Below are 24833 nucleotides of genomic sequence, written 5' to 3' on the forward strand. Positions count from 1 at the left end.
TTCCTCATCTGAGAAGTTTAAAACTTTGGACCTTTGTTATGTAACTTTTTGCCTGTTACTAAGGTAAAGTGGTGATAAGCCTCTCTAGCATCTACCCTCAGTTTTACCAGACTCCCTGTGGCCAGCCTTGCCACCCAGCTCGATGTCATTTCCTGTCTAAGCCTGCCTAACACTTTCTGTGTCAAGGTGTCTCTTGCCCCTCCATTTTTCTTTGGGGCAGCTAGAAAATGGAGCAGAAACAAAAAATATTACTTATTTATTTTTAAAAGCAGCACTGGCTTGACTGCATTCCATCGCTAGCAGACGCACGCAAAACTGCTGGTCCCACTGTCAGATGCTTCAGTGGACAAGTTCGAAGCCTGTGGGGCAGCGATCTGCAGTTTGGGAAACTGTACGCACCCAGGGGAAAATTGCAGGAGTTACCACTTCTTGCATCCACTTGTCCATGCAGAGGGGCTGCCCTATACCTTATGGCATGCAAACTGACAGCTGCCCACTGCCCAAATTCCACAATGCTCGAGTGTTCTCAGAAACCAGAATCCGGACGATGTTCATTTGTGGAGCATCCTCAGCCTAGACTTCCCTACCCATCCCACTCAGTCTTCGAATTTCTAAACCAGAATGTGCTCCTGTTGAAAGGAGAGTCTCTTTTAGAGCACTCTGGCATTCCTGGAGGAAATAAAGATAGCAAGACTTTGGAATGGATTTTAACTGCACTCTTGCAAAAGAGACTGGAAGATGGCCAATTGGGAGGGTGATCTCACATCCTTCTCTGCTCTCTCTCCTCACATTGCTTGTATCATCCTATCTACACCCTTTCATCTTCTGCCGTCTGGGTTATTAGTATAGCTGGTACAATTTCATTCTAAGCTCTCCTCCCTGCCCCAACCCCATCCATAACACAAAAAATACATATATATCATTTTTCAAACTGGAAGCTTGTTCTTTTTAGGTTGCTGTATTTTTGTTTAGAAAGTTTAAATATATAAATATATATATAAAATTTAAAGTTTGCCAGTGAAGCCAGAATCTGGAAAATTTAGATTTCAAAATTTCATTTTTTGCCTCTTCTACCTTCCCACATCTGAATGCAATAGAATAAAGGATATCCAGGGCTTCCCCCACACACATTTTCCATTTTTCTCTTTTTTCTTCCTCGCCACTAACTTTTCAGAATTTTTTTTTTTGCGGAGGGGAAGAGGGGGTGGACCCTGCCCCAGTACAGCCACACTCCACCCTATCACATGCAGTGGCAAAAAGAAGGAACAAAATTTTGAATTTTTTGGGGAAAGTATTTCATGAATTATTTCAGTTTGGGAATGAAAACAACTGAAATTTCAGATTTCCCCCCTCCCTTTCTAAACCAGTTTGTTCCCTCCCCCCCTCACTTCCAGTGATGCAGCCTCTGTCCCCAGTCACCAGCCTCCTACGCTCCTGGAAGATTAGATCTTTTCATCACTGAATTGGGAGACCTGGACCAAGCCACAATCCTCAAGAGTTCCATAATGTGCAATGACGTCTCATCAGGTGGACCCACTCTAAGAGTTTGTAGGGCTCTGGGTGCTACGGAGAGAGACAGACATTCAGAGGGGATGCAAGCTCTAAGTGCTAGTGATGGCTAAAGGAGACTCCCATCAGCCCAGGACCAAGTAACATGAACGTAGGAGGCTGATTGGGTATGCACTGGAACCAGGGGACTATCTGATGTGCTAGCAAAAAACCCGGAGTTCTGTCCTTTAAGAGTAAGCCTATCTTTTGGGCAAAAGATCTCACAGCGGCAGACATCTGGGGCTGAAACCTTCTTGTTCTTCCTCAAGGCAACAGCTCCTATTCACCTGCTCCATGAGGAATCTTAGGAATTATGCCACCTTTGGCCAGAGGCAACACTTGGAACAAAGTTAGTTTTCTTCCCCCAAACCTGAAGCATTTCACGCAGACTTCCCTGTTGTCATTAAGAAACTCTACCTCTGCTTTTATTACATCCTCCAGGTCAGAAAGCAAGAAGCCACCTCCTCTCTGACCCAACAAGGAAATAGCTCACTCAGAGGCGCTCTTAGAATCATAGAAGATTAGGGTTGGAAGAGACCTCAGCAGGTCATCTAGTCCAATCCCCTGCTCAAAGCAGGACCAACACCAACTAAATCTTCATTTCCTCCTCTGGATGGGACCACGGAGACTTAACTCTGAAGTTCCCCTTTTGACCACAGTGTGGAAGTAACCATCTGGAGACAGAGACTGGCTCTCCAGATAGCCTGGTGGCCTGGATCTGACAGCTTCCCTCTTCCACCACATACAGAGCAGGAGGAGGAAATTGGCCAACGTTTGCTTCCTAGATCTATTAGGTCCTTCTCTTCCGTTTTCTACCTCGCTCTGGAGAAGGAGGAACAGCTGATTTTAGCAGGGATTTTCTTTTAAAGAATACAGCTCCCCCTCCCCTTTCACTAAAGGCCACTGCCGGTAATAGCCTCTCTCCCCCACTCCCAGACCCGCCTCAGCTGGCCATGTTAATGGGAGGGTTTTAACCACTGCTGCTAAGGGAAAGGAGGGGATGTCTAACCCTGATTCCTTGCCTAATGTAATTAGAAGCTCTCTGAGCCCTTCAGGATGGATATTTTCTGCTCTTAATCCCCCTAGTCTGAAGAGGTAAGGGGGTAAATTGTCATGTATCTTTCTTATGCCCAGTTGTGAACAAATCACCATCTCTGGGGAAAGAAAGGAAGTGAGCAGGAGCTAGCTTGGAAGCAGGAGCAAGGAGCTTGAAGAGGTGTGGTCCCCTTACTGCTGCCTGACCCAGATGGTCGGAGAAGCATGAGGGAAAGAACTGGGTCCTCAGCAGAATTCAGTGAGTGTCTTGGCTCCTCTGGAGACAGAGCGAGTGGACTTCATGTGCCAAATGGGGGCCGGGGGGCAGGTTAGAGGAGTGCAGAGCACTTGCCACACAGGCGAGACTAGCGAATTCCCCATCGTCTCCACTATCTGGTGGCCCAGTAGTCGCGGTGTGAAGGAACACCCTGCAGGTCACACCTGCTGAACAGGACCCCTGTGGAAAAAGGCTCCTTCTAGGAGTGTGCATAGCAACATTTGGGGGGAGTAAGAAGTAGGAGAACATCATCCAGGTTGGATATCAATGCCCCATAGTCAACCGGAGGGGTCAGTGCTGAGCAATATATATGGTGCTTCTTTCCTTCCAGGCTGTCTGAACATCCTGCACTCTGGACAGTGTGTCAAGACAGAGCGGGAACGAAACCAGGCTCTCCCACACACCAACACTATCAGGTCACACTACAGCCCTCGTGCAAAGCATGAGACTCCAGGCTGGTCACCTCAAGACCAGAGTGGAAATGGGCGAGAAAAGGTCTTTCGAGCCATGGTGCAGGTTAGGAAAAATGTCAAAGTGGCATGGGGGGCGGGGCAAAGGGGGCGCAGTGGAAAGAGAGCAGAAGATAGCTACCAGCTCTTGTATGCAGTCACATCTCATCATCTAATGCAGATTTACAGCTCCAGATGTGCACTTACCTCCCTGCCTAGGAAAAGGGTCCCTATCAGACCCCATGCCATTGTAGAGCACGACACCAGCTTAGTTTAATGGAGCAGGGCTCTGAAAAATGAGGTTCTGTTCCTGGCTCTTTGGTCTTGGGCAAATTCCTTCTCCTCTCTTGGATGGTTTCCCCTCCCCTCCTCTCTCTATCTGGGCTATTTAGATTGTAAGCTCTTCAGGGCAGAGACTCTCTTACTATGTGTCTGTGCAGCATCCAGCACAACGGGGCCCTGATCTCTGCTGGGACTCTAGATCCTACTGTGATAGATCCAAAAAATTACCACCACCATGTAAAATACAAAGGCCCTTGTGCATCCATAAAACATTGACAGGGCCCCTGGATAGCAGCTCATTCAGCTGCAAGTTTGACAATAGCAACTTTTGGTGATGTCTGGGTGGATTATGATGGTCTGTACAAACACTAATTAGTTTTTTAAATTCACCTGCATTACGTAGGCTGACAGCCTTGCTCAGAGGTACAGCACGCAGTACTTACCTACAAGTCCAGATCCCAGGAATGGTGATGAAGATATGCTGTTGTGAGATGATAGGTCCCTGTGTTCTCCATAATGGGAGCCTTCACCATAGCCCTGCTAATGTAACACAACAGGAATAATTGTACATGGGAGATTGTCACATGGAAATTATGGTTTATTTTATTTGTTCAATGGATGAGTGGGGAGAAGAAAACTCCCAGGGCAAGGCCTGCCATTAGGCACTCCCTCAGCTAGCATGGGAATCAAAAGCACCAGTCACATCAGTTTTGACACCTGGATGCTTGCTTGAGCAAAATCCAGATCCGATTCTTTTTATGCAACTTGGGTTTAAATATAAAGAAGGACTCAAACCACAACATTTGACTCGGAATTTCAAACTGCTTCCCCCTTTGCCCCCAAACACACGCAGTTCGGAGGTGTCTCCACTTGCGAGTTTTAGCCTGGTTCATCCTAGAAAGGGGACAGCAGCGATATGGGAAGCCAAACTCCAGACCACAAGAAGATTCAGTCCAACATCCACCTCTAGCTGCAGGTGAAAGGAGTAGGATAGTAATGCACTGGCTTCTCCATCTCCCTTCTTCATACGTCTCAGCACCCAGGGACAGCAGGAGGCCCCAGCAGTGCTTCCAGAGCAGTGGGCTGGTTTGAGGAAGAGCCACAAAAACTGCTCCCTGAAGAGAAACAAAATACTCTTCTTCCCTGGCAGCTCCCACCCAACTCGCCCCCCGTCCTGAAGGAACTCGACACTTGGCAGGCACTGTGTGAGCAATAACTCCTGTTCAGAGGAGAAACAGGCCATAGAATTCACCCAGCCCACTCCTCCCCAAAGCCAGAAGGGGTGAGGGTGGGGGGAAGAGGAGAGGTCTATAAAAATGAGAAACGACGTGGTGCCTGTTTCATCACTGACCTAAGGGAAGGGAACGGTGCCATTGTGAAAACGAATCACATAAACCCATTAAAACATGAGCATCTGTCAAAAAACACCATTTCAATTAAGTTAATGTCTTTTCTCTCTTCCCCTCCTCGGGCCCCAGTTATATGCTGTCACAGCCTCAATTCCTTCCCTGCAAACACTTCCAATTCTCTTCCTCCCACCTCCCGTTGCTTTCCATTCCCTCCCTGAGAGCTCGTGTCAATCTGCTGGGCTGTAACCCTTGTAACCTGCTTTCTTACACAGACACCTCCAATACCTCTGGGATGAGGCTCATCATGGGCATAGACAAAGCTGGGAGATGATACAGAAGCTCAATGTGTTCTGGCAGCAGCAGGCTTAATGGGGTGGCAGCAGATCCCACACCCAGACTGACCATTGAGTCTGGTTCCAGAGCCAGGCTACTCCAAGCGGGCTGGGGGTGTTCTGCTTGGACACCTAGCACCATCAGCTGCCAATTCTAGCTGCTGTTTTAGGGGACTACTTGTTACATTCCCATTTCAGCCTCTCCTCTCCATCATATGGGGTAGGTAAGAGGGTGAGCAAGCTGGAGTGCCAAGGTACAATGGTAGTAATCCGTGCTAGATGCCTAGCTAAAAATGCTCGACTCAGAGCCAAAGAGACACTCCTGCTCTCCTCACTCAGCCATCAGGAAGTACTGCTTTCCCTCAACTTAAAATGCAAGTCCAAGCATGGGTGAGGAAGTGCAGGGTTGTCTGGACAACCCAAGTCAACACTGATCCAGGTGCAGACTAAACTACACTACACTTTTCAAGCAAGGAGGCGGTTTGCAAGAAAGCTGCCACAACATTTGCCCAGGCCAGCAGGGCCTTACGGGTGTGTTGCTGTCAAGTAATACCGAGAGAAACTTTCTCTCATCCAGCACCACTGCAGAGTGAATGCAGAAGTGACCTATCTGAGGGCGTTAGCTGAGGCTCCATCACAAGAATGACAAGAAAAACGTTTGCAGGTTAAAACCAACTGGGCACGAACACACACTGAGAAACCATCATGAAGAACCTGTTTATTTTTGTTTTAAGGTCTCTGTTTATGCTTCATCCTTACCCTTCCTTGGTCAAATGTGGAGCTGTTTTGATCTCCTGCACCCCAGGAACCTGATCCCGGTCTTTCATCCAAACCTACCAAAAAACAGGAAGAACAAAGGTTACTTTTACTTTATCAGCAAACCCTCAAAGGTGTCCTCTCAAAATTAACTCTTCCTTCTACAAACAAAACACTATTTTCATTAATAAACCATTTCCACTCGTTGTGGCCGACCCTCTCCCTGAACCTCCCCATTTCAGCTGAGAGCTGAAAGCTTATTTAGTGAGCTTCAAAGCAAGCCCTACGTAGTTTGTATACATGTTCCAGAACCTGGGATAGTGACTGGGGTGGGAAGGGGAAGTGTTTTTTTTTTTTGTTTGTTTGTTTTTTTAACTTTGCATGCTTCAAGAGATAGCTTGTAAATCTGGTCTTCCTAGGAGGTCAACATTTAAGAGGACTACAAATTAAACATCTCAATGCAGGTGCTCCCTTGCTCCCAAGCTGGTCTAATTTATGTCAGTGCCAAGAACTGTACGTCCGCTGAACAACTGCACTTGAAACTGTTCACTCACAGGGCCAGATTCGGCTCTCCTTTATACTTGTACAGATCTAGGAATAACTCTACCACCTTCAGCCCAGTTCACCTAGGTTGGACCAGCCTAAATGAGACCATTACTTGAGCTGTTAGTGTGCACTGTCCTAGACACAACCCCACCCTTTGCATTTTCATGCCTGTTTGAGTGAAACTTTACTTTCACCCCAGGGGGGCATAAAGCTGTGTCCCTTGCCCATGAGCAGCACCTGAACACAAAAAGGTTTGGTCAGAACATTCTCTAGTCAAATTAAGCATGAGGATCCTTTGCAAACAGAATTAAGCCCCAAGCCTCCCCCTTTGAGTCCCCATCCAAAAAACCGACACCTAACATGACTTATTGGCGACTGTGTAGGTAAATTCCACACAGGAAAGTTTTACCAGTTACATAGCAGGCACTTCCCCCTGCGTGCACACACGAGAGCACTTTTTCAGTTTTGCTATAACCCCTTCCAAGTGACAAACTAGTCTGAATCCAAGCTACTTATAGTGGCATAACCCCACTGTGGGCACTCCTATTGCAGCGTAACTCTAGTGGCTTAAATCTACACCGAAGGTTACATACCAAAAACTCCTTTCCTGTGGAGACAAGGCCTTTAACAGATTTCAACAGGCTTTATTGGCCGCACAGGCCTAATGCTCCAGCGGTTAACGCCAACTATGGGCAATGCTAGGTATGATTGAAGGCTCACACTACAAGAACTACGCAGCTGAAAGTGACTGGCGGTAAACCCAGAAATACCACAAAAGAAAAAGACACACAAGGCAGAGGTCACTTTTCATTTAGCAGGAGGCTTATATTGGTTCACTTATTGAAAGATCACTGGTTAGTTTAGGAAAGCTTATCTCTTGGAGTGGGTGGGACTGTGACTGGGGTTCCCATCAAGATAGGCAGCTAACGCCAGGGCTTTGAGAGTCAGCTAGATACAGACACAAAATACCTCTGCCTTTGTCCAAAGGCTTCATCCACGGTTAACAAGGCAGTATGTATTCTATATGGTACTGGGTCAATTCAATAGTTTATGAACTTCACAACTGTAGGGCTGAGATTTTCAAAGTAGTCTAACAAATTCAGGTGCCCAAATTACACTGAATTTCAATGGAAGTTGGTACTTCGGGGGAGGGGGGATTTTCAGTAGGAGATTTAGGAGCACTAGCTTCAGACTCTCAAAACAATTGTGCTTCTAAACTCTCACAGTTTCCTTTGAAAATCCCAGTCTAGCTGCGTACAGAATTCTTTTTTAAATATACAGCATACATAAAAACTGCTCACAATATGCAGCAGCTCACAGTGTTTCACAACCATGTTGTCCTTTCTGAATATACATTTTATATATAAAAATACATTTCTGACACAAGTAACGCTTCAAAACAATTGCACCCCCCCTCCAACAGCCATTGCACCCAGATGGCAATGTTTTTCCATAAATCATCAGCTTTTTAGATTATCAAACAGACTCACTTATTAACTCCAATTTCACTGTTTCAACCCTTGCTCTTGACCAAAAAGGCGCCATTTAAAGAGATGTTGACATTAAAAATTCACTTTCATCTAAAGCAGCTCCAAAAACACTCCCTTCCTTGAGAAAGAGGCAAAAACCCAGCTTAAGATTGTTTGCCTTCACCGCTCAGAGCTGCAGTATGCATCACAGCCAGGCTAGAAAGGTGCCAACATACAGTCCACAGCTAATGCTTCACACCAAACAGTGGCTCCCTAATCCACAGCTGAAGGGGTGAGGGTGGAAATGTTTTATATTGGAGAGAGAAGTCTAGTCTTGGCCAATCATCACACACACCACCCTTCTTCTCTGGCCTATGCCTTGAGCATGCATCACTGAGTGCAGCAGTTCTTCTGAGCGTTAGACAAAATCCCACATAGGACCAAGAGCCCTCGACACCTCATCAAGCTGGCATTTTGGAAATCAGCTGCTTATGCCCTATAAAAATCCAGCAGTGCCTGGGGTAAGAGTCATACTATATTCAGACACACTCATCTCTTAGAACATGAGTTACAAACCCAGCTTAAAAACCAGCCAACCTAAGGCCTTGCATTGTTTTTCTTTATCAAATGAGAGTTTATACCCTTCAGGCAGAGCGTCCATACATTAAATTGCAGAGCAAACAGGGGCCATGTATTGGTGTGGGAGTGGAAATGGGGTGGTGAAACGGTCTCAGTGCTTGCACCAATTTCATTTTAGCAAACCTGATTATTATGGCAAACACGCCATATTTGTCTCCTCCGCTCCCCTTACTGTTCATTTAACCAGAAACTTCTTTCAAATTACATCCTTCTATTTCTGTGCCTTTGTGTTAATCATTTCCCCAGAGAATTGGTGTTTAATTGCTGTCTAATTTGCATAATTATGCATATTAATCTCCACACCTAATGAATATTCATAATTCTCATTTAGATTTTGTTTTCTAATCAAAAATTTCCAATGTGATTACTGTGCAGAGCAGGGATAAGCCTCTAATAATACCTTGGATACTAGGGAGAATTACTGGCAATTCTCCCACCTCCTACTTCCTAGAATAAACTTTTGCTTTGCTAATGTGTTTTTCTAAAGCAATTCATCTGCATACCGTGCAAACACCAATAGAAATCAGGAGACAAATGCTCGCTCTATTCATGTTGCTTTCAGGAGTATTTCCAAAGCATTTGGACAGCTTGGGTAAGGCCACAAACAATGAATTCAGTGCATCCTGAGCGGATTCTTCTTCCACGCTGGGAGAAGACCTATGAGACACCAGACACCAACTTCCTCTCTCCTTTCATCCACTTCACCCTCCGCATGGAGTGGGAGGGGCAGACATGACATAGGACAGAAGGAAGCACTCGAGAACTGAATTGTGGGTAACAGAAGCAGTGTAAACAGTGCACTCATGTCCACACACAGCACTTGTTAGCTATTCTAGCTGCACTGCCCTCTGGATACTTATCCTCCAGTTTCCTAAAGAGCCAGGGCTTGAAGGAGTTTTCACAAGACCTTCTGAGAGCCCAGGGGGACTGGGAGAAAGGGTCAAACACTCTTGGAAACTCAGGCCATTCCCTCAAAACCAAGTCCAGGATGAACGGTCAGAGCTCACACTTTGTTCAGACAATTTCTCTCAAGCATCTTACTAGACTGGGGAAGACATACCAGGTCACGTAAGGCGAGAGCTAAAGAGTAAGAACAGCAGATACTGGAATTCATGGTGAATGTCAGAGTGGAGAGGTTCAGGTCCCCCCCATTAAGTGTCACCATGAGCTACTTCCAAATGAAAATATGCTAGAGGAACCTTTATCACTGAGGTCAAAAGTGCATCTTCAACTTTATTACACTTGCAAATCTGGAGGCCAGCGGGAACAAATCTGGGATTTAAGATCATTGGGGCGATGCAAGCACTGGGCGGGTTCCTGTTTTCCTTGGGCAGCTCATGGAAAGGGCTGGAGCCCTGTGGGAATGTGCAGGGGAAGGAGCAGATGAATATGGGCCGGTCCCGTAAGAGCCCATACTACCCTGTACCATAGCACTGTACTTGCTGGGATAACAGCACTAGCAGCTCTTGTCCCTGGCTGGCATCCTGAGGATCTCACAGTGGAGCCCCTGATTATTAGGGTGGCACTGAGAGTCCCCAAGGTCCAGTTATGCTAGGCGCTGTACGAGCTCCTGCAGCCTTGTTGATCTGATGGATTCCATCATGGAATCTCTGGCCTCCTGTTTGAATCAGTGGCTGGCAGCCAGCACTGCTCATAGCAAGGTGCAATTCAAACGGGGATATGAACGCTGTCAACTACGAGAGCCATATTGTGTGTGTATTTGTGGCACGTTACAGACCCGGGAACGGGGAATCCAAACAGCACTTAGCAGGTCAGATTTCTCAGCTGTAAACAAGGCCTGTAAAGACTTGCAAACACACCCCTAGGTGCTAGCAAAGGCCCTCATCCTAGGATGACAGGAGGGCCTGCCTTTCCTCTTGGGATTTGCCCTTCTCCCTTCTTCTCTTTAAACATCTCTGACTCCAGATAAGTAGCCTGTCCTTGCTCCTAAGATGGTTATGTGACTGGGTTACAGGAATAGGGATGGTCAGATTTCAGCCCAGATAACAGTTACGAGGAAACTGAAGAGTTCCTCTTCCAGCCACCAATGTGCACGCATGTGGGAGGTTGCCGAGGAGCGCTAAGAGCTAATGGAGTTGAGGTTACTGCCCTTTAATACTACCAGTGAATAAGGCTGCACAGCTCTGGAATGGTTATTCTGGATTCCAGATAAAGCACACTGTGATACAGCATGGCCAGAGGGCAGCATAAGAGTGTTAGCAGGGGGCCTTATTCCCTGCCAAGGGAGGAAGGTTTGCTTTAGATTAACTAGGACAGCTGTGGCCAATTAGAGCACCTGACTCCAGTCATGGGATATAAAAACATCTCAGACTGCCAGACTAAAGCTAGACTAGATATCCTCTGACTCTCAGACATGGTTATTGATCTGGGTTACAGGAATAAGGGATAGCTCAGCACTACTTCACAGACCCAGTTTAATCTCACCCGCACAGAGAAACTCCGAAGAGTTCTACTTAACACCAGCCCACCACAATGTGCACCAGCAACTCGCTCCGCAGCATTCTCAGACGGCAGACGAGCTACACAGAACCTCATGGAGTCTATACGAGGTTACCTCCCCGCCCTTCAATAAACTACCATACGAGATTAAGGCTTGCACGTCTAGTATGAGTCTATACCTCTGAGGATACCCAGATAACACGCACACTGTGATCCACATAGCAAAGGAGCAAGGCCAGACAATAAGAGTGTTAGCAGGGGCCTTAATCCCCTCGCCACGGGCAGGAAGGTTTTGCTTTAGATTAACTACACGCGGACAGCTGGGCCCAATTACGAAGCACCTGAACTTCAGTTAGAGCACCTGACTCCAATTAGAGCACCCTGATACCATCATGGGGATATAACCCTGCTTCAGTCAGACAGGGGGTGGTAGTTGAAGGAGAAAGGTTGGATTGGAGCAAGAGTGCAGATTGCAGAAGAGAAGAGTTTGTCCAGAGAGAAATAGAAGGTGTTGGAGGAGTGCTTGCGGTGGATTGAGGAAGCCCGAACAGAACCCTAGGTAAGGGGCACCAGGCTTGTATACGAAGAGAGGCGAGAAGCCCTTCACAAGCTGACGGGTGAATGAGAGGGCAAGTAAAGCCAGGGGAAGAAAACCGCTAGTCAAGTGGTTGCACCAACAACCCCAGGGCCCCTGGGTTGGGACCCCCTGGGTTGGGACCTGGAGTAGAGGGCGGGCCCAGGTCCCTCCCTCTCCACTCCCCTCCTCCAAGGACACTAGGGGAATGATTAAGAACTAGTTCAGAGGCAAGCAATAGCGCCCTGAACCTACCCCAGAGAAGAGAAAGCGTGAGACCCAGCAGAACAGTACCGGCAATTTGCCACACACACAAACAAACTGGTCTAAATACTATCCATGCGCACATCCGTGTAAGTGAGTGTGTATATTACAGGCAGGGCTGGTAGCGCTGCCCATTATTACGTTTGCACAATACTTCCCATTGTAAGACCTCGTCTTCAGTTGATTACAACTTTGCCAACTTCAGGCTGAAATCTGATCTGCCTGGGGTCTGCCTCAGGCTGATTATTATGATGGTGAAGAAATTTCAGCCAAAATGGGTCAGCTGTTGCAGAACAAGTCTGGGAAAATTAAGTTTTGCCCATGTTAAACTCAGGTGATGTTTTCTTTGAACAGATCAAGCACCTCCATACTTTGGGGGCAGCAACTCGAAATTTGGTAAGGGTGTGGCCTGCTTGTCTTTTGCCATTCCTGTGAAAAATTTGTCCAAATTTGGCCAAGTTATAAACTTCTGAAAAATCTCGGTTCATACATGCTCTGTCTACACTAGAGACCGTACAGCTGTGCCACTGTAAGGTTGTTTGTGTTGCCACTCTGTGCTGACAGGAGAGTGCTCTCCTGCCAACACAGCACCGTGCACTCTACCACTTAGGCTGGTGTAACTAATGTCGCTCAGGGGTGGGTGTTTTTTTTCACACTCTGAGCAATATAAGTTACTCCGACATAAGTGGCAGTGTAGATGCAACCTAGGACTTCAGCAAGTAAAACCTCAGAAGATTATGTCCCCACTGAGCATGCACCAGCTTCTACAGCTCTTGTTGGTGACCAGAAAGCACGTGCACCATACCCACAGAGCAACTGAACGTGCTCCAGCCCAGAGCTATGGGGCAAAGCTGGACTTGCCCTGTAACTGCTGCTCTGGGCAGGGGGGAGGCACCAGAATGGACAGCAGGAAGCATCTCTCTCCTGTGCTACCAGTGACCCCTCTGCTGGCACCCAGGCAGCAGACAGAAGGAAGCTGTCTGATTCGAATGCAGAGGAGATTAAAGGCAGACCAAGGGGAAGAGAAAGGAGTAGACTGGGCCAAGGAGGCTGGTGAGACTGAAGAGGGCTGGAAGGGGGCAGACTGGTTAGGCACAGAGGAAGGGACTGGTTGGATTAGGAGACTGGGAGTTATTTGGGTGGTGGGGGAGGCAGAACAGTAAGATCAGACAAAGCTTGTGGGGAGTCTAGGACTGGCGGGACGTGGACTAGGAACCAGCGTGGGCAGGAACAGGGGCGAAGGGAAGACACATCTGACAAGGAGCTGCTGTGCAAGAGGAGAACTAGGTCTAGGCAAAGAGACTGGATGGGGAATTAGGGAGCGGGGAGACTGTAGCAAAGAGCCAGAAAGGAGAGACTTGGGTGGGAAACAGATTGGATGAGGAGCTGGGGAAGGGGAATGGGGACTGGCTGGGCAAGGAGACTGGGGTTGGCTGGGCAAGGGCAAGAGAGTATGTTCCCACTACAGCACACTCCCATCCAAGGCCCGGAACGAATCCCAGAACTCCCAAGTCTCACCATTCTCCTGCTTTCAGTCAACACCTGTTAAATCCTCCTGTAAAGTGTGCCCCATCTTCCAGTGCTGGTCTACATAACAGATAACCTGCTTCTGCTGTCAGATGCTCCCTTAGCTCAAGTGGCAGAGGTCTGTCCACTGGATCTAAAGGTTTCAACCCTGCTGATGACCTATGCAGGTGATAATATAATACCACATGATAAACTTTGCTTTTCAGTTTGCTTTTTGAAAAATACAGAAATCACACAAAACGCTGTTTAAAGAATATTATTCAGGTTGCAAAGTCCAGCAGTCAAATGCTCAGAAATGCCAGCCTTAGGTTGCAAGTGGAACCATTTGCATGTGCATTATGAGATGAGATTTAATTACATCATCCCATACTATTTTTCCACAGGACCATCTTGCGCACTGAGTGAGCCAGGGGACTTGCTTCAGGAATGAACAAGAGGTGTGTAGTGAAGGGAGCTGTTGCAGAAGTTGGAAGGTACATAGCAGGGTGACCGTATGTTCCGTTTCAGCTGGGACAGTCCCCTTTTTAAGTTGTGATGGGGGGGAGGGGGGAACTGGCCACTTGTCTAGTTTGCTCTTGCCAACTGAGCTAGTGGAGGAACATTCGGAGGGGCTCAGGCAAGCGATGCTGTGGTGCGACCCCCTCGGGGAGGTGATAGGGCGACCCTCAGGCCAGCTCCATGGGGTGTCTCATTTTCACTCTAGGAAATATGGTCACCCTATATGTAGTGAATGAGGCTGGGGATTTCAGAAAGAGAAGGGGTGGTCTCACGGTCAAGGCAGCTGAATGCTGCAGCCCTATGGAATTTCAGCCTATCCTTGCCACAAAATTCCTATGGGATGTTGGCTAAGTCAAGTCAATTAAACCAAACTTTTCAGAGTGGTTACTAATAGCGTCTGAGTGCCTGGTTTGAGACCTCAGGGTCCAGTTTGCAGAAGTGCTGAGCACTCTCAGCTGCCATTGAAGACATACAGTGCTACGTACTCGGAAAATCCAGGCCCTCAGTGTCTCAAATTGCGCATCCAAAATTAGTGAAAACTTTTGACCTTAATCTCTCTGTGTCTCAGCTCCCCTTATATAAAATGGAGACAATACCCCTCCCTCCCCCCCATCTCACAGGAGCATTGTGAAAATAAAAGTTCACATTTGTGAAGCACTCGGATACTATCGCAATGAGCACCAGAGAAAGTCCATGAAGAAATTAATAGTTCTGTCTTCAGAGCAGGGTTTGGACAGCATGCAGTATAGGAGGCCTGGGGCCACACATTGAACAATGAGGAAAAACAAAGTATTAATAGCTGCTCACTAAGTGAGCACTTTCCATTTTGTGCACTGAACGAAGCCAGGGTCCTGTGAAAAAAATAATGTGATCGTGTCACTAGAGACTATCTTAAGGTATATGCAGATGGGGGCCAAATTCAGTTTGCACAGGCAAACTTAATTTTGGTATTTCCTAACTCCGAGTGCTTGACTTCACAACTTGAATAACTTCCTTTTCATGTAGTCATGTGTGTGCGTGTAATACAAATGCATATGTATACATGCTCGCATGCAGCTGTTCTAAACCAACTTTTAAAATAAAAACATTTAAAGGAGCTAGGAGCAAGACACTTCCCAGTTCAGAAACAACAAAAATTGGGACTGCTTCCCCTCCATTAATACAGTTATTAAAATAAAAAGAAACCCACAGATTAATTATGCATTTTAATAACCCTGATCATGAATATTCATAATGCATTTCTTGCTCATGTTCTAATTAAAACACACTAATAGAATAAGATGTAGCTGTCAGACAGTAATTTTTTTTTTTTTTTTAAACAATTTTTATGGTGGAGCTAAAAAGAGCTGATATACAATTACAGTTATAAGCTCTCAGCACTGATAAAAATAATTTGTCCAAGTTTAGCCTCAGCAAAAAAACTCCATCTGATAAGAGATACTATCAGACCTCTCCATTGTCTCGGTCTGCCCTCAATAAAAGGAGCCTAGATCCCATAAATGAAAGACATTCCAAGGGTCTTGATTCAGGTGAAGGGTTTACTTGCAAGTGAGAAGTGAATTCAGAGACAACGTTATCTTCAGACAGATAGACCCACCTTCCCCCCGCCCACCCTCCTACCTTCCCCTCCTTTCTTCATTACTTCAGAAAATAGCAAAATTATATAGACAGACATTCTATTTAAATCCACAAGGAGATAGTTTCCCCACATTAAAAAACAGAACAAAACCCCAAACTGGTGATAATCTATCCCAATAACTTCCCACCTTTATAGCGCCAAAGCCAGAGTTTCTTCTACCCTCAAATTTGAGGAAGAGGCGCTCTGATCCTGCATGCACCCCACCACAGAAGTATGCCACAGGTTTTTCTGATTTGGCAATATGGAGATAGAACAAAGAACTACATTTTTTTTAAAAATAAAAAAGGTACAAACAAGCAGTTTCAGGACATTTAGGAGCAGATTTTTCAAGTATTCAGGTACCTAGATGCTTTGAGAAATCCCACTTGGCCCCCTAAATACCTTTAAAAATCTAGCCCCTAGTGCCTGGAATAATTCCCAATGCAGAAAGATTATGGTGAGGATGGGAGCCGCTTTAAACAAATAATTCTTAAATGACTGAGTAAATTCGGTAAGAAGGATGCATGTTCTTCCACCACTTCACCACATTCCAGCTGCCCCGTGTTAAGTCCACACAGCTCAGAGACCCAAGTGCACTGAATTCCCAGAGGCAGAAAATGCCTAGCAAAGACTCATGTTCTTGCTTCAGAGAATGATGCTAGCAAGAAACAAGACTTCATTTGGAAGCCGTTTTGTGCCTTGAAGCACCAGGCAACCCAGATGGACGGAAAACGCCTTTTGCAGAATCAAAGAATTTTGGCCCCGTAGGTTACAATCAAGTCTTTCCCACATGACTCTCTGGCGCAAGGATCCTGTCTCTCCCCCCCATGGACGTGGGGGTGGGATGACAGATATCCTCTCCCTTGGACATTCTGGTACTACATGACCAAAACTCTTCCAAGCATTTTTGTTGCATCCAGGTAAGATTCATTGCAATGGACCACAACCCCCAAATGATTTCTGCCATGGACGAGTATCGATGGGTGGGCAGTCAGCCTGGCTTCAGGCAGGCACAATGGAGCCCCCCTGGCAATCAGAATGCATGGAGACAAGCAGAGGTTGTGCACCCCCCCCCCCCCGAGTTGCTGTGATGCAGGCACAATTTGTGCCACAAAATGCAAAGTCTCCGTTCAAGAATCCCTATGCTAGTGGCCGTCAGAATGGAAGCAAGTCACCAAGCAGATCTAGTCTAGCTCACAGCAAGTCTGGGCATCGGAGAAATGAAAAATATGAAGGGGTCAAGTTCTAAGAGTTGATTTGGGGGGGAGGGAGAGGAGAAAGAGGCAGAACTAATGTGGAGGACCAATACTAGAACACATGGCTTCTATAATGCACTAATCTGCATGCTGCCTTCTGTTAAGTGGTGAACCTGCTGCAGCAAGAATGGACTTATCCGGTCTCTTTGGAGGCACATGCATGGAGGAGAGAAAGAGGCTACAGTGCACTAGCACAGCTACCATGAGAAGGGTGAGCAACTTTTACATCTGATCACAAAAAGTGCTCTTGCCACTTCTTTCAAAGACCTGTTAGTGAGACCGGTGTCAACACGAGGCACTTGCTCTGTGTGAGTCTTTGAACGGTCCTGGGTAAATGTAGCTCTCCAGAAGCAAGCAAAGCACCTGAGAGGCAGGAAAGGCCCTTCTGTACACACAGATGACTTTAAGAGGCTGTCACTACAAAAGCCCATGAGCTTCCATTTCTGTCTATGTCATGACGACAGCTGGGAGTAAAAACCATACAGTCAGCAGCCTAGTATTTTTATGCCTGTGAATATAGTTCACCTTTTCTCCCCCGCTAGATGCCCCAAGGGGAAACTAAACAGGTTTCCCCCTCTAAGCACATGCTGTCTACTTCCATCAGAGGCGGGTCATGGAGCAAGCAGTCTGAATTACAGATAAAGAAGTGGGAGCCACTGTAATTTGATTTGAAACAGAGGTGACAGAAGGCTGCTTGATAAACACTTCCAAATTAAGCAGCTTTGTGTCTTAATCACTCCGGCGATCAGCCTTACAGCAAAGTCTCCACTAAAAGGGATTTGAAATCAATAAAATTAGTCGACTAGTAATTAGCTTTAGTCCCAGTCAAAGTAGCAAAGTTGATTTTCCTGACAAGTGTTTGCTGCCCCACCACCACGCACATGCAGAGCTTGTGTTAGAAAGCCACAGATGCATCTTAAAGAACAAGACACCTTCAGTGAAAGTCACCTTGATGCACTGAAATTCTCCTCTTTTTTTCACATGAGCCAGGGCCTTTAATCAGAATTGGTAATAAATAAATAAATAAATAAAGCAGAGTTTGCAACCAGTGCTATCTGCCCCAGAATAGGAAAAAACAGGTTTGAAAGGAATGCAATCATCAGCTGCTATGAAATTCTGTTTACAGGACGTGGATTGTGGATGGGCCTATACAATCCGTTCACTTCCTTTTCCGGGCTCACGACAAAACAATTTAAGAAAAAAAGCAATGCTGAACACCTGGAATGCAGCTCAGGGATACTTAATGGTGCTTGGGTGGAGGAAAGTCCCTCCTCTTGCCGCCACATCCCTGTCTTATCAAGCATTCAAAGAGCCAGACTGGAATCCTCACTCCCTGCTAACAAGGGCTCCTATTTTATGCTGCCTCAAAGTGAGCAGCTACCATGAGAGCAAAGTGCAGGTCCCTCCTGGAAGTAAAGGGTAGGCAAGATTCCCACCATGAGCAGAGAAAATTTAAACTATCAGCTCTTTCTGCTTAACATGTAAGAATGTTTTCACCATCCACCAGGGAGCACAAAGCAAACACCTTATTGCTTATAACTAATATAAGAGGGAAGGCAAGGGGGGATGTGGCAGTGCGATGGGGAGGGAAAGGAAACAGTAATGTGTGTGAAAACTGCAACTTCCTATAATCCGATGTGCCTGGAATGGATTAGCAGGTTTTGTTCTGAGTGAGCTGCACAGGCCACGAAGTCAGGGGATCTGGAGTCTGTTCTCTGAAGCTGGACTCCCCCAAGGTCACTCAGGGAGCACTGTGACCCTCACTTCATTCATGTCTGCAAAGCGCGTTGAGAGCCTCAGATGGAAGGCACCAGCGGAAGCCCACAGCATTCTGGAATGCAATGACTCAAACAGACCATGCCTACGTTAACCTCCCCTCTGCTGTCCCCATGAAGAGGTGGGTGAAATGCAGATGCCTGGGTGTGTGTAGGAAAGCAGCAAGCTTATCTGTAGAAGTCACACTTTGACTGCCATGGTCCAGGGGGATAGTGCACAACGCTGGCAGCCAGGAGCCCTGGGGTTCTGTTCCTGGCTCAGGTTCGCTGCCGGGCCTTGAACACGTGGCCAATCCTATGCCTGTTTCTTCTTTTATAAGGAGGGAGATGGCCAGATGGACAGCACAGAATGCTAGGTGTTAAGAGCAGACCCTTTATACTAGGGTCCTACCAAATTCACGGCCACGAAAAATGCATCACAGACCGTGAAATCTGGTCTCCCCCGTGAAATCTGTATAGTACAGGGTAAAAGCAAACAAAAGACCAGATTTCACGGCGGAGACCAGTGTTTCTCAGATTGGGGGTCCTGACCCAAAAGGGAGTTGCAGGGAGTCACAAGGTTATTTCAGGGGGGTTGTAGTATTGCCACCCTTACTTCTGCGCTGCTTCAGAGCTGGGTAGCTGGAGAGCTGCAGCTGCAGACTGAGGGCCCAGCTCTGCAGGGAGCAGCACAGAAGTAAGGGTGGCAATACCATACCATGCCCTCCTTCCTTCTGCACTGCTGCTGGTGGCAGCGCTGCCTTCAGAGCAGGGCTCCCAGCCAGCAGCTGCCTCTCTCCAGCAGCAGCAGCGTAGAAGGAAGGGTAGCAGACCTGCAACCTCCCTTCCAATAACCTTGCGCCCCTCTCCCAACAATTCCTTTTTGAGTCAGGATCCCAACATTACAATACCATGAAATTTCAGATTTAAGTAGCTGAAATCATTAAGTTAACGATTTTTAAACTCCTATGACTGTGACTTCGGTAGGGCCCTAACTATGACCATGGCAGACCCTTTTCTGAACCAAGTCATTTGAATGAGGATGATACAAAGGGACCTCACAACTGCCCGTTAACACTGATTCCCTGGAGGTTTATCAGGCACATCCCTCCCGTTTATCTCTGCTGAGAATTTGTGAGGTTCAGATACTACACAATATTCTCCAAAAAGCAAACATGCAGGCACTGAACCTCAGGGGAAGGGATAGCTCAGTGGTTTGAGCACTGGTCTGCTAAACCCAGGGTTGCAAGTTCAATCCTGGAGGGGGCCACTTAGGGATCTGGGGCAAAAACTGGTCCTGCTAGTGAAGGCAGGGGGCTGGATTCAATGACTTTTTGAGGTCCCTTCCAGTTCTAGGAGATTGGTATATCTCCAATTATTACCAGTGCACTCATCCCCCAAGGGAAATGCCCATTGCTGCCTCCCCCACCCCCGAGGCAAACAGTGATAATTTTTTGGCTTAAAAAAGCTGATGCCGCCACTTCAGTGATCATTAATTTCGCCGCTTTGCATCTGCTGCCTTGTGTTCTCACTCAGCAATTTTTGTATGGTGAAAGTCTGTGCTCAGAGCAGAATTTTAGGAAGTGCAGGGGGGATGGGGTGGAAAAAGAACGAACAGAGGAAAAAGCCTTTCAGTGTAAGGTTTGAAACAGACCAGAAGAGAGTAGGTAACATCAACAGGGAAACCTGGGCGAGGAAGCGAGGTGGGTTGGTGTTTCACAGTAGCCTCCCACCAGTTATCATCAGAGGAAACACAGGCTCTAAGGAGAGGGGAGAACATCATCCTGACAACCCCACAAGCAGCCTGTTCACAGCATTACGGTCCCAGGAGTACATCAGCCCCCGGAGCTCCAAGACTGCAGCTCCAATGCAACCATGCAAGGCATTATAGACAAAAGAAATTCCCTGGGTTGGAGTTGAAGCTGCATGGCTGCTGCCTTGAATCAGGGAGAAGGATGTAACTTCTTCCACTCTGTTGTTCAAACCACTGCCCTAGCAGAGACTGTAAACTAGTCCATGTCCCAGGATGGCTAGAACTCACGTCAGCACAGAAAGTGAGAGGGAGGGAAATAGGTTTCTTGGTGTTCCAAACTGGCAGTCCTGGAGAGCACCCTGAGCATGTTCAGGTGGAAGGGAAAAATAGCTAAGGAACTTTTGTAACACCCTGCAATGGCCTTCAGTGTGCGGCATCAAATGCTAAGAGATGTTAATTCCTCTCAGAGCAGCAGATATTCCCTGTGCAAGCAGAACTCTGCCTTAATGTGCAGAACCCTACTGCTCTGAGCAGAAGAGGTTGCTGGTGGCAGGTTAATCTGAATTTACCAAGGCACTTGGTTTAAAAATACAGCCCAATTAATGCTCCAACAGGGAGCCGCCTGCACTGCACTGCCACCGGGGGGCTGCAAAGCATGCTATCGGCTGGCGAACAGGAGCTGAAGACAGACGGCCTTATGGATAAGGCACTGAGCTGGGACTCAGGAGACTGGGCTCCACTCCTGGCTCAGCCACAGATGTCCTGTGGGACCTTGCGCTTCTGTTCCCACACTGTAAAATGGGGATATTGATATCCACTCCCTCCCACCATGGTCTGGTCTATTTAGAATGGGAGCTGTAGGGGTAGAGATGCCTGCTCACTATGTCTCTGTGCAGCACTAGAAGTCCTTGACCTCAGCTGGGTCCAGTAGGCACTGCCATCATCATAATAAATAAAACAAAATAATAATAATAATCAAGTCCCAGAGGAGGAGAGTGTGCGTGATCACACTGGTGGACAGAGCCGAGCCAAAACTTCACCATTCACAATGGACATATCCTATTCATTTAGGCTTAGATATGTCTTTCTGCAGTTCCATGGGACGTGTGACACCTAGCCCCATTACTGACCCAGCAGGTTTTAAGAACCAGCTTGGAAGAGATTCCAATGAGGAATTTTTTCTTCGTTCCCCATAGATCAGTCCCCCATAAGGATGGCAAAGGGACACAGAAAACAGACTGAGCTCAAGCAAGTGGCTGTATAATTAATCCTCATCTCATATAGGCCAGTAGTCACTGCCAAGCGAAGACACTGCTGATCAATGGCTGGATTTCCCTGATACTGAACTCAACCAGCAAGATACTTCTATTAATCCATCTAGCAAAACAGAAGGCATACCAGCAAAGTTCTCTGTGTACTTAATAATTATACTTAGCAAGTCCAATGCTTTTCATCAGCAGATCTCAAAGCACATCATAAAAGTAAGGAAGGCACTTCCCCATCACAGGTGTTGTTTTGGTTTTTTTTTAAATGGGGAAATTGAAGCACAGACGACATTTAAGCAACTTTCACACGATGAAAAGCATAGCTAAGAATAGAAGCCAAGTATCAACCCTCAGGCCAATGCTCTATCCATGCTGTCTACAAGTAAAAAATTGTGTTTTATCTACAAGTCTGGAGCAGGCCTCAGTGATGCAAAGTTTGGAGCCTCTTATTTTCATTTAGTCCATGTGGTACCATCCATCAGAGCTGCTAGTCTACTATTTCTACCTAATGGTCCAGTTTTTCATAAGTGTTCAGTACACAGAAGCTTCCATCTCTCTCAATGGGAGCTGAACACATCTAAAAACCATCTGGCCACTTAGTGGAATTGGTCAGAAAACGTCCATTTATTTGATGCTGGATGTTTTCTTTTAAAAACTTCTTGTTTCACAGATTTTTGGCAGGAAAAAAAATCTAAAATGAAGAAAGTGGGAAATTTCGACCAAAACGAAATTGTGTCAAAAGATGAAAGAATATTGACCAGCTGAGCCCACATCTTGTAACAGGTTTGTGATGTACTCCTCTAACACCCATGTGAGTTAGGGAAGTAGTAGCATCCTCATTTTACAGATGGGGAACTGAAGCAGAGAGAGACACTACGAGACGTGCCCATGGAAGATTGAGCGGGGAACTGACCTTGTGTCTCCCAAGTCTCTGGTTAGTACCTTAGGCACTGGACCATCCTTAGTAGTCCAGATGAGAAATCAACTGAGATAGGATACATTACACGAATATAGGCACCACTAAGACATAGCAGGCACCCCCGAGATTTACCAACACCACACCCCTCCGATGTAGCACAGAGACATTATCCTAACTAAGAGGTCACAACAGCAGAAAGGGTCCTACTGCAGAGCCCCATAATACAGTCAGCAAGATACCAGGGGTGAGGGCGAGGAGAGAAACAAACTTGTAACAACCACCAGAGGGAAGAAAATAGGCTGTAAAGCTCAAAAACACTTACAACAGCTGTAAAAACAAAGCCACAACAATGACCAAACCAGAGCACAAAAGCAGCAGCGTGGAAACAATAAAGATTGAATCTAGGGTAACACAAGGTTCAACCTGCCTACAAATCATCTACTTCAAAAGGCCAGTGGATGCGTGGAACTTCCCCACTGGGAAGCACTGGTGATGAAGAGCATCAATATGATCAGGAGATTCCCCCAGCGCTGGTGAAATGGGCTTGGAGTACAAAGGGGGGGGAAGAAATGTCCAATGGGTGAAAAAGCAGGGAAGAGGGGCAAACCCACATTGGTTGTTTTTAATTTCAGAAAAAAGTTAAAGAGATGGGGCTGATGACCACAATTAGCATTAGCTTTGCCCTTTGTTAGCACCTTTAATAAAACTTACTTGTAACTAGAGGGATTTTTACCACTATTATTTGAGCCACAGTCCCTCTGAGATACTTATATATTCTCCTCTTAACAGATGGGGAGAGAAGCACAGCACGGTTAAGTGACCTGCCTAGTTGTGGTGGAGAAATGAACTCTGCAATCCTGACTCTCAAGCCTCTAAACACTGTACCACCCTGCTTCCCACTCACCTGGGAGCCTATTATTCCTGCTTGGTGCAGAGGTTTAACCAAACACTTGAGATCCTGCAAAGCAAGGAAGGGCCAATGAGCGAGGACTACAGAAGCAGCACATATTTGAGTGGTTGCCCCGAATTTTTATAAAAGGTGGGTGTGGTGATATCTTATTGGAACAGCTGCTGTTGGTGAAAGAGACATGCTTTCGAGCTCCACAGAGCTGTTCTTCAGGGACCAACACAGCTACCACAACACTGAATTTTTACAGCAGTTAATGTGCACCTTTACCAGTCAACAACTCCTCTCACATTCAAAAAGTGGTGCGTTAGCCTCAGAGCTTTATGGCAGTGGCTAGACCATGTAGCAGCGGCAGCTTTTCATACAAGTTACTTTTTAAACTAAGTTGTGCAGGAACTGCATCCCCAAGGACCATAGTACCCCATTTCCAACAGGTGTTCTTCAATATGTGTTAACCCCTTTTTCCTCCTGCAGTTGAGATGCTCCTTAAGAGTGCCCCCAAGGCTTGGCCATAGGAGACTGCCATTTTCATAGAGAAGAAACAGGATCTTTGAGTAGCACCATACTAGTTACAGACTTAAGAGACCCATCAGATGAATCAACTCCATTCCCCTGCAAGTCCCTCCAAACAGGGCCTTCGTCGAGGGGGATCACAGATATTCTATTGATATTATGCTCCCCTGGACCAAAAGGTCAAACTGCAGTGAATGAACAGCCAAGACACAACCCCTTCCAAGAACCCTCAGAGGGTTTTATTCTCTTCGGGTATGGTTACACTTGCAGCTGTACAGCGCTAGGAGTTAAACCTGTCTTCATACAGCTGAATAGGGAAAGCGCTGCAGTCTGGCCACACAGACAGCTACCAGCGCACTGTCGTGGCCACACTGCAGCATCTGCAGCGGCATTGGGAGCGGTGCATTATGGGCAGCTATTCCAGCGTTCAAGTGGCTGCAACGTGCTTTTTTAATACCTCAGTATGATATTATCTTCTTTCCCTTTCTACTTGGGAAATAACTATTGGTCTTTCCATATAGACTCCACCAGCCCTAGTGGCCTAACGAATCCAAAATGACAGTCGCAGCATTAACAGAATCAGCAACAGTCCCGGCAACAGAAATAAGCCGTGCAATGGGGAAGTCCCTCAGAGAATTTACTTGTGCTCTGGGAGCCTCCAATGGTCCTGATCTGGGCCCTATTGTGCTAGGCATCACCTCCCTCCCCCCAAAAAGAGGCTTTTCAGCATAAATCTTAGCAATGCAAACTAAGATTTACAAATCCAAGGAGATAACCACCATCATCAACAAGATCACGCGTTAGACATAAACCTCTTGGTTCTGTCCTTGCAAACAGAAAGGA

General features: G+C 46.7%; 1 protein-coding gene across 13 annotated transcripts in view; it reads right to left on the bottom strand.

Annotated features, from left to right (window-relative positions):
* The window catches only part of TCF3 (transcription factor 3), a 114000-nt gene that overhangs the window by 45222 nt on the left and 43945 nt on the right, over positions 1-24833 (bottom strand). For 10 of the 13 annotated variants that reach the window (XM_032798988.2, XM_032798989.2, XM_032798994.2 and 7 more), the window contains 2 exons: positions 6032-6105; positions 4035-4131 (listed from right to left, as the gene is read on the bottom strand). In XM_032798988.2, the coding sequence (XP_032654879.1) occupies positions 4035-4131; positions 6032-6105 (171 nt within the window). The remainder of the gene's footprint in view (positions 1-4034; positions 4132-6031; positions 6106-24833) is intronic. The other 3 variants (XM_032798987.2, XM_032798997.2, XM_032798996.2) reach the window with 1 other exon arrangement.

Source organism: Chelonoidis abingdonii, chromosome 11 (genome assembly GCF_003597395.2).
Source record: "Chelonoidis abingdonii isolate Lonesome George chromosome 11, CheloAbing_2.0, whole genome shotgun sequence".
In the NCBI taxonomy this organism is placed as follows: domain Eukaryota; kingdom Metazoa; phylum Chordata; order Testudines; family Testudinidae; genus Chelonoidis; species Chelonoidis abingdonii.